Source organism: Aythya ferina (genome assembly GCF_964211825.1).
Source record: "Aythya ferina genome assembly, chromosome: 28".
In the NCBI taxonomy this organism is placed as follows: Eukaryota; Metazoa; Chordata; class Aves; order Anseriformes; family Anatidae; genus Aythya; species Aythya ferina.
The window spans coordinates 1,382,615-1,396,858 of NC_140325.1; the positions used below are offsets into that span (position 1 = coordinate 1,382,615).

The following is a 14,244-nucleotide window of genomic DNA, read 5'->3' on the forward strand; positions in this document are numbered from 1 at the left end:
CGTCACGGCGCGGTAATGAGCTCATGCATTATGCATGAGGGGGGCGGGGCGACGGGAGGCCACGCCCCTTCTCCCGGGGGGGATTTTTTGCCTATAGATGGGCAACGAGCGGGGCCGGGGGGGGCACCCGGGGGGGGGGGGACCCCAATGGGGGATGGGCCGGGGGCACCTCCCGATGGGGGGGGGTCAGGGTGGGGGGGACACCCCCTGGGAGGGGCACCCCAACCATAGGGGGTGGGGGGCAGCCCTATGGGGACACCCCAATGATGGTCCCATGGGGGACACCCCCTGGGGGACACCCTGATAAGGACCCCCCAACAGTGCCCCCCCCCAAGGGCAGCACCCCACGGGGGGCACCAAGGTGGGGACACCCCCACGGGGAGCATCCCCACGCTGCCATCCCCTAAGGGACACCCCAACAGGGAACATCCCAACAGTGGCATCCCCTAAAGGACACCCCAAGAGGGAATATCCCGGTGATGGCACCCCCCCAGGGACACCCCCATGGGGACATGGAGCTGGGGACCCCCCCCCGGAACCATCCCGGTGATGGCATCCCATAAAGGACACCCCCACAGAGAACACCCCAATACTGGCACCCGCTGAGGGACACCACCATGGGGACACCCCAAAGACACCCCCCCAAAGCTGGCACCCCATAAGTGGCACCAAGGTAGGGACCCCCCCCAGCAGGGGACACCCATGGGACAGAGCCCCCCCCCCGTGCCCCCCCCCATACCCCATGGCCCCATTAAGACTCGGCCGTCCCATCTCCTCCCTCCTTTATTTGCTGGGCAGCGTGGGGGGGTCGCAGCCCCCAAAGGCAGCGCGGGGGGGGCGCGGCGGTGGCACAGCAGCGGTGAGGGCGGCTCTGACAAAAGCAGCTCCCAGCAGTTTGTTGGGGGGGGGGGCACACACGACCCCTGCGTCCCCCCCCCCGGGTGCTGGGGGAGGTTTCTCGGTGGGTAAAGGCACGACATAAATAACAGTCTGCGCAGGCGGGGGGGTGGGGGGGCTGCAGGGCCCCCACCCCGGCTTCTTTGGTCAGTGGCGAGGCGGGGGGGCCGTGATGGGGGGGGGCAGCCGGATGAGCCCCCCCTCCAGTGCCCCCCACCCCTCGCATGGCCCCAGGCACAGTGGGGAGCAGGGGGTGGGGGGCGCGTTAGGGGCTGCTCCGCTCATCCCGCAGCTCATACCTGTGGGGGGGGGGAGAGATGGAGGGGATGAAATTGGGGTGGGGGGCAGAAGATAAAGGCATTGCCCCCCCCCAGGACCCCCCCAGCCCGACCACACTCACCAGTGGGTTCCTCCCTCCGACAAATCCACCTGCGCCAGGTCCAGATGGAGCTGGGGGAGAGCAGGGGCTCAGGGGGGGCTCTGTGCCCCCCCACACCCCCCTGAACCCACCCAACCCCCCCTCCCCGACCCCCCCACATCCCCCCAGCCCCCCCCCTACCTTCCCCAGCACCTCCTTCTCCCGGGACATGAAGGACCCAGTGGCTTTGACCTGCGCCTCCAGCTTGCGCCGCGCGGCCTCCTCGGGGGGCACGTCCCACTCGAACCTGGGGAGGGGGCACAGGGGGGGGTGAGGAGCACCAGGACGGGCTGGGCAGCCCCCCCCCGGCCCAGGGGGCCCCCCCCGTCACCTCTCGTTGAAGTCGGGGTTCAGGGTCTTCCTCTGCACGCCGGTTTTCCTCTTGGTGCCGCGGCTGCGGTCGGGCAGCAGCACCAGGGACACGTAGGGGTCGGGCAGCTCCTTGGACAGCGCCTTCAGCTGCCTGGGGGGGGTATTTCGGTGTGGGGGGGGGGTGACGGTGCTGGGGGGGGGGGTCCCTGCCCTGAGCAACCCCCCCTCCGTGCTTACCTGCAGCCGTGCACGATGGCCACCAGCTTGCGCTCGTCAGCGTGGTACCAGAGCGTGAGCTGCAGGCGGGGCCCCCCCGGCTCCTGCTCCGTGCGGCTTTGGCGGGGGGACACAAAAGGGTGGGGGGAGAAGCTGAGGCTCTGAGCGGCCCCATCCCGGTCCCAGGGGTGCCCCTGCCCCCCCCCCCAGCCCTACCTCTCTGTCGGGGGCAGGCGCTGCCGCAGGGTCCCCCCCCCGGCCCCGCTCTCCTCCTCCTGCCCCGCCGCCGCCTCCAGGGGCTCGGGGTCCCCCCCCGGCACGGGGGCAGCTCCGGCCCCCACCCCCGAGTGCTGCGACACCAGGACCTGGGGGGGGGGGCCGAGAGGGGACAGGGGGGGGTGAGGAAGGTGCTGTCTGTGCCCCCACCCCCCCCACACCCCCAAAATGCCCCCACTCACCCCGAGCTGTGCCCGCAGCAGGACCTGGCTGCGGGGCCCCCCCCCGGCCAGGGGGAACCACCCGTCCAGGGCCAGCGCCTCGGCCGCCAGCAGCTGGGGCAGGGGGAGGCTGAGCGAGCCCAGGGGCTGCCCCCCCTCGTCCTTCACCTGTGGGCGACAGCGGCTCAGAGACCCCCCCCCCAATCCCACTCACCCCCCCCCCCCCAAACTCCCCCCCCAGGGAGGGGGGCACCCACCTGCAGCTCCAGCACCTCCACGTGGGGCCGCTTGATGAGGAAGGAGAAGCCTTCATCCCACACCGGCTCGGCACTGGGGGCGCAGGTCTGGGGGGTGGGGGGGGGCAGAAGCAGTCAGCAACCCCCCCCCAAGGAACCCCCAGACCCCCCCAGACCCACTGAGACCCCCCCGGACCCCCCCAAACCCCCCGTCCCACCTTGGTTTTGAAGGAGACGTCGCGCACGGCCAGGCTGGCGAAGGCGGCGGGCGGCTTGGAGCCCTTGCGGAGCTGGGGGGGGGGGACACAGCGGTTGGGGGGGGGGGGCACCGAGGGGGGTGGGGGGTCGGGGGGGTCCGGGGGGGGGTCAGGCCCCCGGCAGGACTCACCGGGAGGTCGGCGGCGCGGTCGAGGAAGACGGAGAGCAGCGCGGCCGAGAGCTCCTCGCCCCGGGAGGGCTGCAGGAGGCTGTTGGTGTGCAGCACCTGGGGGGGGGGCACCATGGAGGGGGGGGGCAGGCACAGAATGGGGGGGGGCACAGGGAGGGTGGGGGGGGCAGTGAAGGATGGGGGGTGGCAGTGAGGGTGGGGATGGGGACAGGGGGGGTGCACGGGAAGGGGGACGGGGGAGATGGGGAGGGGGGGTGAGGATGAGGGGGGGTGAGGATGAGGGGGGGTGAGGATGAGGGGGGGGATGGGCCCGGCTCAGGGCCCCCCCCCGGTGCCCCCCCCAGCCCCGTACCTGCTCCAGGAGGGCGGCGCTGGGGCTCGGCTCCAGGCGCTCCAGCCGCACGTGCAGGCGCCCCGACTTCACCTCCTCCAGGGGCAGCCACTGGGAGGGGGGGGAGGGAGAGGCAGGGTGAGACCCCCCCCCACCGTGTGCCCCCCTCCCCCCCCAGGTGTCCCCCCCACCTCCCCCCGTGCCCCCCCCCAGCCCCTCTCCTACCTCATCCACGAAGCGGCTGCTCAGCACCCGGCGCAGCGGCACCTTGCACCTGGGGAGGGTGGGGGGGGGGAGAAATTGGGGGGGTTAGGGGGGGTCCCACCGCTGCTGCGCCCCCCCCCCAGCTCCTCCAGACCCCCCCAGCCCCCCCCCAGCACCCACCTGCCCAGGAAATCATCCTTATCAATGTCCTTATCAAAGAGGTCGAACTCCACGTCCTGCCCCGGGACGTTGTCCACCACCACCTGGGGATGGGGAGGGGGTCACCGAGGGGCCCCCCAACACCACAACCGTGCTCTGGGGGGGGTCACAGCCCCCCCCAACCCCCCCCCGACCCCCCCCACACCTCGTAGATCTCGTTCCAGCGGGGGTTGAGCTCCTCCTTCACCACGCGGCTGCGGAAGGCCCGGCCGGCCACGCGCACCTTGGCGTAGGGGTCGGAGCGGCCCCGAACCATCCCCCCCAAAAAGTTGTCCTTGGCCACCAGGTCCTCGGCCTCCAGCAGGTGGATCCGCAGCACGGCCTGGGGGGGGGACACGGGGACGGGGGGGGCACACGGGGACAGGGACATGGACACGGGGAGGGGGACATGGGGACATGGACACGGTGTTTTGGGGTACCAGGCACAATGGGGGTCCTGCCCCCCACACCCTGTCCCCATTCCCCCAGCCCCACTCCCCCCCCCCAAAGACCCCCCCCAGCCCCTCAGCTCCATCCTGCCCCCCTTCCCACCCCCCCCATTCCCATCCCATCCCCACCTCGCTGCCAAACTGGGGGTCCGGACTGGCCTTACTGGGCCGCCGTGCGCTCCCGGTGCCACCATCGGCACCCACCGGGACCTCCAACGTGCCCGGCGGGGGGGGGGCACCACCCTCGGGGGCGTCCAGATAAAGAACCTGCGGGCGTAGGGGGGGGGGGTCAGCGGGGTGAGGAGGGCCCCCCCCTTTTTCCTCCAGCCCCCCCCCCCCCCCCCGAGCCCCTCACCCTGAGGACCAGCTTCATGTAGAGGCGGCTGCAGGGCCCCGAGTGCTGCAGGGGGAACGGCTGCGCCAGGGTCAGCTCCGGAGCCTGCAGCAGGCGAGAGAGGGGCAGGGACAGGGAGCCCAGGGAGCCCTGCCGGGGGTCGTCCTTCACCTGGGGGGCACGGGGGGGGCACGGGGGGGGCGCGGGGAGAGAGGGGAGAAAAAGGGGTGAGAGGGAGAAAAAGGGGAAAGGGGGGGAAAAGGGGGAACGGGGAGGAAAAGGGGGTGGGGTGGGGAAGGGGGAGAGTGAGGGGAGAGGGAAGGATGTGGGGGGGGCGCGGGGGGGTAGGGGGGGATTTGGGGGAAGGGTTTTGGGGGGCATGGGGGGGTAGGGATAAGATTTGGGGGGGGTATGGGGTGTAGGGGAAGGGTTTTGGGGGAGTGGGAGGAGTTTGGGGGAGCGTGGGGGGGATGGAGATGGGATTTGGGGGGCACAGGGGGATGGGGGAAGGATTTGGGGGAAGGAGTCTGGGGGGAGTGTGGGGGGGAGTGGGGGCAGGATTTTGGGGTAAGGATTTTGGGGGGAGCACAGGAGGGAGCAGGGGCAGGATTTTGGGGACACAGGGGAATAGGGGCAGGATTTGGGGGCAGCATGGGGGGAATGGGGGCAGGATTTTGGGGGGGGCACAGGAGGAATGGGGGCAGGATTTGGGGGAAGGATTTTGGGGGGAGCACAGGAGGGAGTGGAGACAGGATTTTGGGGGCACACGGGGAATAGGGGCAGGATTTGGGGGAAGCACGGGGGGAAGGGGGGCAGGGTTTTGGGGGGGTAGCACGGGGGGAATGGGGGCAGATTTTTTTGGGGGGGGCTGGGATCCACCTGGATGTCCACGTCCTGGTTGGCGGGGTCGTGCAGGAAGAAGCGGAAGGCGTCCTCCCAGACGGGGGAGCACGTGTTGTAGACCACCTGGGGGGGGGTGCGATGTGAGAGGACCCCCCCCAGCCCCCCCCCCCAGCTCCCCTCCCCTCCCCGGGGGCCTCATTGTGCCCCCCCCCCACCTTGCTCTCCCTCGTCACGTCCTGCACCGACACCTGCACCACGGGGTTGGGCTCCTTGCCCGGCTTCTTCATCTGCAGGGAATTTTTTTTGGGGGGTGGGGGGGGGTCAGGGGGCACCTCATAGCCCCCCCTAACTCCCCCCTGACCCCCCCCCCAGAGCCCCCCCACTCACGGGCAGCTCCTGCGCCCGGTCCAGGTACACGACCAGGATGGCTGCTGAGGGGGGGTCGGGCTTGGCGGTGATCGTGCGGTTCCTCTGCAAAACCTGGGGGGGGCACAGCGGGATGGGGGGGGGGCGTTAAGCGTGGCAGAGCCCCCCCCCGGCCCCCCCACCCCTCAACCCCTCACCTCCGGCAGCTTGGAGGCGTCGGACAGCAGCGTCAGCCACTCCAGGCGCAGGTGGAGCCGGCCCTGGCCCCCCTCCTGCAGTGGGAACCACTGGGGGGGGGGGGCACAGTGGGGTCAGCACGGCCCCCCCCTGTGCCCTCCCCCTCCCCAAATCCCACCCGCAGCCCCCTCCTCACCTCGTCCAGCACCCTGGCCTTCAGCACCTCCCCGAAATCCAGCTTCATCCTGGGGGAAGGGGAGCGGCCGTGAGCTCAGGGTTTGGTGGGTTTATTTTTTTGGGGGGGGGGGGTTGTTTTTTTTTTTTGTAGCGGGGGGGCTGCAGCCCCGGGGGTCCCCAGCCCCTCACCGGCCCAGGAGGTCGTCCTGGTCGGGGTCCTTGTCGAACAGCTCCACCTCCATCTCCTGCCCCGGCACCTCGTGCACGATGAACTGGGGGGGGACGGGGTGAATTGAGGGGGGGGGGCACAGGTAGGGGGGGTCCTTAGGCCCAGCATTACCACGGGGGGGTCCCCTCGGGGTGCTCCCACCCCCCAAAACCCACCAGAGGCCACCCAAACCCCCCCACACACACCACAACCCCACAGGGGTTGGGACAGAGGGGTCCCCACAGCCCCCCAACATTTTGGGTGGGGGGGTCACACACCAACACAGTGGGGGAGGGGGCCGCGCTGGGGGCACGGGGGGGGGGTCCTCACCTCGTAGACCTCGTCCCAGGTGGGGTTGAGCTCGTTGGGGACCACACGGCTGGTGACGAGCTGGGTGCCCACGCGCAGCACGGCGTAGGGGTCCGACTTGCCCTCCACCAGCCCCCCCATGAACCGATCCTTGCTGCGCAGCTCCCGGGCACCCAGGAGGTGCACGCGCACCACGCCCTGCAAGGGGGGGGGTCAGATGGGTGCCAGGACCCCCCCAAAAACCCCAAAAAACCCCCCCCACACAGCCCGTACCCGGGGCAGGGGGCAGCGGAGCTGCGCGGCCTCGTGCAGGTCGGGCACCAGCGGCACCAGCAGGCGGTTGGGCAGCACGAGGTAGGAGGCGATGGTGTCCATGATCATCGTGTCCGACACCGAGCTGGGGGGGGGACACGGTTTGGGAGGGGGGGGGGACATGATTTAGCACGGCCCTGGGGGCTGGGAACCCCCCCCCCGTAGCACTGGGGCTCACCTGAGCCCCGGGATGTCCAGCAGGTTGGTCATGCCCGTCCAGTTGATGTCCAAGGTCTGGGGTTTTGGGGGGGGTTAGAGGGGGTTTGGGGGGGTCAGAAGGGTTGAGGGGGGGCAGAGGGGTTGGGGGACCCCAGCCCCATCCTGTCTGGGGGGCTGGGGGCTGTCGGTCCCCCCGGAGGGGGCACTCACCGGGCGCCGGATGAAGAACATGGTGAGGGCCCCCACGATGGGCACGTCCCCCAGGAGGGGCTCCAGGATGATCCGCAGCGTCCCGTGGAGCTGGGGGGGGCAGCGCTGAGATGCAGACCCCCCCTCTCCACCTCACAGCCCCCAAAACAGCCCCCCCCCCTCACCTGCATGCCCTTCACCCCCGCCTTGCAGAAGAATTTCTTCACCTCCACGTCGATCTGGACGTCACCCACGTAGCTGGGGAGAGGGGACGTGGTGAGGGGGGGCCTTAGCAGGACCCCCCCATCCTGCCGCCCCCCCCAAATAACGAGGGGGAGCCCCAGCAGCTACGGGGGGGGGTCTCTGCCCGCTCACCTGATGTTGAGGTCCAGCAGGATCTGCCTCTTGTGGGTGCCAGGGTGCGCCCGGACCCCCAGCACCCGGAGGGGCTGCGGAGACAGCGGTGAGGGAGGGGGGCCGTGGGGGGGGGGAGGAGCGGGGGTGACAAGGGGACAGGGGGACAGCCCCCTCCTACCTTCTCGCCCATGTCCACCTTGGTGAAGGTGAAGGTCTGCAGGTGGCTGTTGGAGGCGCGGATGGCCGGGGCGATGCTCTCCGTCAGCAGCTTCTCCATGTACTGCCCGAAAAACGGCCAGGCCTGGGCCAGGACCTGCAGGACGGACGGACGGAGGGACAGACAGACAGACGGACAGATGGACAGACAGACAGACAGAGGGACGGACAGACAGAGGGGATGAGCGCCCAGCCGGACGGCGGTGGCCGTGGTGTTGCAGGGCCGTGCTCCTCACCTTGTTCAGCCATTCTGCCCTCTCCACGTCCGGGAAGCTCACCTGGGGGGGGGGCACCTTATGAGGCCCCCGGTGCCGCGGGGGGGTCGGTAACCGCCAGCCCCGTGCCTCAGTTTCTCCCCCCCTCCCGGGCTGTGCCCAATGCCCGGCTCCTTCAGGGGGTCCCGGGGTGGGGGGCACCGCGTTGGGTGCCATATGGGGGGGTCCCGGCCCCCCCCCAGCCCCCCCGGGGGGGGGATGTGGTCTCTGCGGTCGCCCCAGGCTGCAGGCAGGCAGGAAGCGGCCCCCCCCCGAGCCCCGTGAGTCACGGCACGGCGGAAGCCGCGGGAGATAACGGATTGCGGGCACGGGCACCCCGGGGGGGGCACAGGGTGGGGCTGGGGGGGGGGGAGGCAGCGGGGTCCTGGGGGGAGCGGAACCGGGGGGGGGACATCGGGGTCGGAGCGGGGGTGGTGCAATGCGGCGGGGGGCTACGGGAGGGGGGGGGGGCAGCGCAGCAGATGCGGGGAGGGGAAACGAGACCGGGAAGGGGAACGGGAACGGGACCGGGACCAGGAAGGGGATGGGGAACGGGAAGGGGAACGGGAAGGGGATGGGGAACGGGAAGGGGAACGGGAAGGGGATGGGGATGAGGATAGGGACCGGGACGGGGATGAGGAACGGGGACAGGGACCGGGATGAGGAACGGGAAGGGGACCGGGGCCGGGACCAGGAAGGGGAAGAGGAACGGGGACGGAACCGGGACGGGAACGGGACCGGGACCGTAACGGGACCGTAACGGGACCGGGAACGGGACCGGCCCCCCCGCCCCGGGGCCGCAGCCGCCGCCCTCCCGCCGCAGGCAGCGTCTCCGGGCGGTCCCCGCGGGCGGTCCCCGCTTACCCAGGCCGGCAGCTCCCCGCGGGCCGCTCCCAGCCCGGCGGCGGCGGCTCGCACGGCCGCTTCCTCGTCGCTCTGCAGGCGGGCGGCCAGGCTCAGCCCCCGCTGCCGGGCTCGCCGCCGCCGCCTCCAGCCGGCGTAGAGAGCCAGCGCCAGCAGCACCGCGCCCGCGCCCAGCCCCAGCAGCCCCGCGGCGTAGGCGGGCAGCGCCCACAGCAGCCGCCGGCCCAGCGCCGCCAGCGCCGCCGCGCCCAAACCGGGGCCGGGACCGGAGCCGGGACCGGGACCCGAACCCGCGCCCCGCGGCTCCATCGCGCCAACACTGGCCACGCCCTCCCGCTGGACACGCCCCCAGGCAGTCGGTGACCACGCCCACAACCACGCCCTCCAACAGACCACGCCCGTTCCCCGCAGGACACGCCCCCCGCTCCCTATTGGCGCCAAGGACCGGAGTGCCGCGCGCTGATTGGCGCTGCGGGGAAGGGGCGGGGCTCTCGGGGCGCACCGCTCCCCCCCTCCCCTCCCCTCCCCTCCCCATCTCTCCCCTCCCGGGACCCCGCCCGTGCCCCCCCCGGCCATAATTCTTGCATTCCTGCCCATATCGCCATTTGCCCTTTTTTGGAGCGCCCGTGGGGCCGCGGCTTCAGGGCCTGCGGGGAGGGGGCAGCCCCGGGTCCTGAGCCCCCCCCCGGCCCTGAACACCCCCCCCCAGGCCCTGAACCCCCTCCCCAAAAGGTCCTGCCCCCCCCCCAACAAAGTCCTGCCCCCCCCCTTTCGGTTCTTTGCCCCCCCCCTCAGCCCTGCTCCCCCCACTGACTCCCACGTTGGTGCAGAGCGCACGCAGGTCGCGTCCTTTAATAGCCGAAAACATTACACGGGCCGGGGGGGGGCACAACACCAGGACAGGGTGCTGCCCCCCCCGGCCGTGCCACGAGCCCCGGTGCTGGGGCTCACAGCCCCCCGAGCTGGGGGCTGAGTCCAGAGCAAGGCTCCCCCCTCGCGGCTGTCCCTCTGTCCTGGGGGGGGCCAGCAGAGGGGCTGGGGTCACCGTGAGGCCCCCACACCCCGTGCCCCCCCCCCCGTTAACCCCCATTTCCCTGAATTCGCCGCCACGCTGAAGCCCACGCGCAGCTGCTCGGGGTTAACGGTGGCTGTGGCCACCCACCGGGGGGGCACCCCATTTCCTGTGCCCCCCCCCCCCGAGCCCCCCCAGTTTCTCCATCCCACGCTGGGGCTCGGCTCCCGCTTGCCTCCTGTCCTCGCCCCCCCCCGAGGTGGGCGGCGCTGCGGGGGGGTCAGTGGGGCATGGCCGTTATCCGCATGCTCTGCGAGGCGATGGGGTACGTCACCATGGGGGTGGTGGCGTGGCTCATGGTGATGCCCCCCAGCGGCTGCGCCATCGAAACGGCCACCGGGGCCACCGAAACGGCCACCGGGGCCATGGAGACCGGGGGGGCCATGCCCTGGGCAATGGTCTGCGCCAGGGCGGCCGAGAGCGGCGTGATTTCGGGGTTCATGGGGGGGGCGGCGTTGGCCGGGGGCGCTGCCTGGGCGCCGGCGGGGGCGACCAAATCCTGTTGGGAAACGGGCCGGGGCTGCAGGGCCTGGCTGCTGAGCGTGGTGTGCGTCTGCGCGATGCTGTGGTTGTAGTTGGTGACGGTGCCCACGGTGGGGGCCAGAGTCTGCTCGGTGGCCGTGGCGGTGGAGCTGAGCGTCATCACCTTGGCCTGGTTGCGGAACTGCGCGTTCTGCTCCAGCAGCACCTCGTTGGTGGCCATCAGGTTGTTCACCTGCTTCTTCAGGTCCTCCACCCGCTTGCGCAGCATGATGTTCTCCTCCTCCAGCAGCCGGTACTCCACCGTCCGCGGGCTGGTGAAGCTGTACTCGTAGGTGTCGAAGTGCAGCCCGTCCACCCGCCGCCGCTTCAGCACGGGCTCGTGGTCGTCGTAGCGGTCGGGGTCGTAGATGGCGTCGTAGCGGCGCACGGCGGTGCCGAGGCCCTGCTCGCGGGCGGCCATGCCCCGCGCCTCGTACTCGTAGTCCCGCTGCAGGTGCTGGAACTTGCACTTGGCGCCCCGCTGGCAGTCGCCCTTCAAGAAGTCCCTGCAGATGGGCACCTCCTCCTTGCTGTTGGGCAGGTCGGCGGGGGAGAGGCCGAGGCCGGCGGCCACCTTCTGCCGCAGGCGCGGGGGCAGCTCGCCCGTCTTCTTGTAGCAGTCCTCGTCCTCCTTGGTGCCGTGGATGAAGCGGCAGTTGAGGCGCACGCACTCCTTGTTCTGGAAGTCGTGGCAGAAGATGAACTCGTTCTTGCGCACGCCCAGGTTGGTCACCTCGCTGATGTCGGGGTGCCGGAAGCGGCAGCGCTTGCCCCGCTTGCAGACGTTGCGCAGGAAGTCGCGGCAGATGTCGTCCGCGTTGGCGCCCACCTCATCGCCGCCGCCGCCGCCGTTGTTGTAGCCGTCCCGGTCGGGCATCTTGGCCGCGGGGGCCGCCGGCCTCGGGGCACTGCGGGAAGGAGGAAGGGAGGGAGGGGGGCGGGCAAGGTGAGCGCAAGGCGGCGGCACCGGGGGGCACCGTGGCCCCCACCCCCCGGTAGCCCCGGGCACCGCGGGCAGGAGACGGCGCGGCCCGGCCCGGTGCGGCCCCGGGGGGCTCCGGGAGTCACCGGCAGAGCCCGGGCAGCCCCGCGCGGCCGCCGCCCGGTGCCGGTGCCCTCATGAGGGCGGCCTATACGGGACCCAGGAGCCGCCGGGGCACCGTGGCCGCCGGCCCGTGACGCCCCGCAGGGCCCGGGCCCGGTCGCACCGGGAGGGGCGGTGGGGGCGCGGTTCCCCCCCCCCGGGTCACCATGGCAACCGCCCGCAGGCCCGGGGCAGGCCCGGAGCGCGGCCTGGGGGGGCCCGGTTCACAGCGGAGCGGCCGCGGCCGCCTCGAGGCCCCGGGGGGCGGCGCGGGGGCGGCCCCCGGTGTTGGAGCGGCCCCGCCCGGTGCGGCGCGGCCCGGCCCGGCCCCGCACTCACCCGCTCGCGGCTTCCTCGCGGGTCCTCCAGCGCCAACAATGAGCGGCCCCTTCCGGCTGCCGCTCTGCGCCGGGCCGGAAGCGCTCTATGGTGCTTCCGGGGCGACCCGGAACAAGCCTCAGGGGGCACTTCCCGGCATGCCGCGCGGGGCTCGCGCTCCTCTTCCCGCTCCGTGACGTCACAGCCGCGCGCCGCCGGCCCGGTGCGGCCCCCCCCCGGGCCCTGCTCCGCCGCCCCCCGGCCCCGAACCCACCCCCGGCACCGGCCCCGGCCTGGAGCGCTCCGGGCCCCGCCCGCCGCCACCCCCGTGCTCCTCCACGTGGCCCCAGCACCCGGGATCCGGTGCCCAGTCCCTGCCCCCGGTGCCCCCCGGTCCCTACCGGCGCCCCCCCGCCCCCCAACAGCAGCAGCAGCCCGCGTCCAACGAACACATCCAAGCTTTATTGGCGGCCCCGGGGCCGTTACACAGCGCAGCCCCGGTCCCCACGCGGCCCCGCCGCCAGCTCCCCGTGCTGCTCCCCCGCGGCTCCTCCGCTCCGGGGCTCCGGGGCCGGGCGCGGCGCCTACTTGGACCTCTGCCTCATCTTCCTCCTCTTGCGCTTCAGCCTAGGGGACAGACGCGGAGCGGTGCTCGCACACCGGGCACGGGGCCGGTGCCGCCGGGGATCCCCCCCCTCCCGGGCCTCGGCCCCGCGGAAGGGGCAGCTCCAGGCCCGGGGCCCCGCGGGGAGCACCCCCCGGGAGCCCCCCCTCCACCACCTACCTGCGCATTCGCTTCTTGCGCCACTGCGGAGAGAGGAGAGCAGCCGGTGAGTGAGCGCGGCCGGGACCCGGCACCCCCGGGGTTCCCCTGACACAGCCCCGCGGAGCCCCCGGACCCCTCCGACCCCCTGAGCCCAACGCGCCCCGAGCAACCCCCGGGCCCTGCACCCGCTCCTGGTCCTGCTGCAAGAGGGGCACCGGAACATCCCCCACAGACAGCCCCGGTTCCCCGGGACCCTGCCCACCCTGACACCCCCCGAGCACCCAAAGACCCCCCCCGGCACCGCGGGACCCCCTCAGCGATCCCCCAGCACCATGGAGACCCCCTCAGGGCCTGCCCGGCACCCAGGGACCCTCTCAGGGCCCATCCCCTGCTGCCACCCCCTCAGGACACCCTCACCCCCCAGGGACCCCTCGGGGACCATCCCCCCCGGCATCCCCCCAGCACTGAGGAACCCCCCAGGACCCTCCACCCAGGGATCCCCGGCACCTGGGACCCCCACCCCCCTCAGGGACCCCCCAGCACCCAGAGGACCCCCCTTAGGGCTTGCCCAGCACCCAGGGACCCCCTCGGGGACCATCCTCCCCGGCACCCCCCAGCACTGAGGGACCCCTCCCCCAGGACCCCCCCCAGGGACCCCCCCCTTCCCCGGCACCTGGGGACCCCCCTCGGGACACCCCCCCCCAGCACCCAGACCCCCCCCGGCCCAGCCCCCCCAGCCCCTGCCCCGCTCCCTCAGCACCCAAAGCCCCCCCCCAAGCCCCAGCACCCCCCCCAGGCCGCATCCGAGGCCGCGTCGCGCTCCGAGGCGCCATCGGCCGCCCCCCGCCGCTCACCTTGGCCCTCATGGCGGCGCGGGGCCGCCGCGCTCAGTCCCGGCGGGCGGCGGCGGCGTTAACGGCGGCTCCAACGGCGGATGGCGGCGGATGGAGGCGGGCGGCGGCGGCGGCCGACAAAATGGCGGCGGCCGAGAGAGGCCTGGAGCCCCCGCCGGGGCCTATTTATAGGCGGGCGCCGAGTCCCCGCCCCCTGCGCGGGGCACGACGGGAGGCGCGGACGCCCCGCGGGGCACGACGGGAGATGTAGTCCGCGCGCCGGCCGCCATTTTGCACGGCGGGAGAGAGCCACCGCCCCCCCCACACCCGTCAGGGGGTTATTGGGGAACAGAGGCGGTGCGGGGGGGGCTTCTCGGGAGATTTCCCACATTTTAAATAATTGGGTGGGTTCTTGTCTTGTATCAAGAGGTTCAGCGTTATTTTTTTAAAGTAGAAAATTAAATAAACCTCCAGCCAGCCCCAGAGGTGCACAGACCTGGGGCGGGGGCTGAGGTGAAAGGTTGGGCCCGCCGCCCCCCCTCAGCAGGCGAGGGAGAGAAAATTGCTTAAAAACCCCAAAAGAAACCCTAAAACATTCCTGCTGGGGAATGAGGTTGGGGTTCCTCCCCCTCCCCAACCTGCCCCCGGGCCCCCAGGGAGCTGAAGGGGGGAGAAGAGGAGCAGAGAGGTGGAAAAATCAGGAAAAAAAGTTATCGCATCGTTTATTCTTTTATTGGCTTTGGTAGTATCTGCACGTGTGGCGCTGAGGCAGGCCCCAGCTGGCGGCAGGAAGAGCGG

At 72.1% G+C, this 14,244-nt stretch overlaps 2 protein-coding genes and 1 long non-coding RNA gene across 3 annotated transcripts; all 3 read right to left on the minus strand.

The window, feature by feature from the left end:
* Window positions 1–770: 770 nt before the first annotated feature.
* Window positions 771–9,175, minus strand: ESYT1 (extended synaptotagmin 1). Its single transcript, XM_084499925.1, has 31 exons — window positions 8,852–9,175; window positions 7,970–8,011; window positions 7,696–7,830; window positions 7,536–7,609; window positions 7,346–7,418; window positions 7,182–7,271; window positions 6,991–7,046; window positions 6,774–6,897; window positions 6,522–6,698; window positions 6,173–6,255; window positions 6,003–6,051; window positions 5,827–5,916; window positions 5,651–5,743; window positions 5,479–5,550; window positions 5,300–5,386; window positions 4,442–4,591; window positions 4,216–4,353; window positions 3,804–3,980; window positions 3,620–3,702; window positions 3,461–3,509; window positions 3,257–3,346; window positions 2,905–3,000; window positions 2,735–2,806; window positions 2,538–2,624; window positions 2,302–2,448; window positions 2,060–2,208; window positions 1,865–1,960; window positions 1,647–1,778; window positions 1,457–1,562; window positions 1,298–1,347; window positions 771–1,196 (listed from the first exon to the last, which is right to left on the minus strand). Exons 1-31 carry the CDS (start codon window positions 9,158–9,160, stop codon window positions 1,163–1,165), a joined length of 3,210 nt encoding a protein of 1,069 aa, XP_084356051.1. The 5' UTR covers window positions 9,161–9,175; the 3' UTR covers window positions 771–1,162.
* Window positions 9,176–9,676: 501 nt separating this feature from the next.
* ZC3H10 (zinc finger CCCH-type containing 10) lies at window positions 9,677–11,985 on the minus strand. Its single transcript, XM_084500211.1, has 2 exons — window positions 11,869–11,985; window positions 9,677–11,353 (listed from the first exon to the last, which is right to left on the minus strand). The coding sequence occupies exon 2, from the start codon at window positions 11,320–11,322 to the stop codon at window positions 10,144–10,146; it is 1,179 nt and encodes a 392-aa protein (XP_084356337.1). The 5' UTR covers window positions 11,323–11,353; window positions 11,869–11,985; the 3' UTR covers window positions 9,677–10,143.
* Window positions 11,986–12,287: 302 nt separating this feature from the next.
* LOC311424615 lies at window positions 12,288–13,607 on the minus strand. Its single transcript, XR_014686135.1, has 3 exons — window positions 13,468–13,607; window positions 12,632–12,654; window positions 12,288–12,474 (listed from the first exon to the last, which is right to left on the minus strand). It is a non-coding gene; the product is annotated as an uncharacterized lncRNA (long non-coding RNA).
* Window positions 13,608–14,244: the final 637 nt, after the last annotated feature.

Bases quoted from the DNA above. Each gene is read 5' to 3' on its own strand.
- ESYT1 (XM_084499925.1), bottom strand. From the start codon at position 9,160: ATGGAGCCGCGGGGCGCGGGTTCGGGTCCCGGTCCCGGCTCCGGTCCC. The intron at 8,012-8,851 runs GTAAGCGGGGAC...CCCCCCCCCCAG, and splicing joins GCGGGGAGCTGCCGGCCTGG to GTGAGCTTCCCGGACGTGGA. The intron at 5,917-6,002 runs GTGAGGAGGGGG...CCCCCCCCCCAG, and splicing joins AGGCCAGGGTGCTGGACGAG to TGGTTCCCACTGCAGGAGGG.
- ZC3H10 (XM_084500211.1), bottom strand. From the start codon at position 11,322: ATGCCCGACCGGGACGGCTACAACAACGGCGGCGGCGGCGGCGATGAG.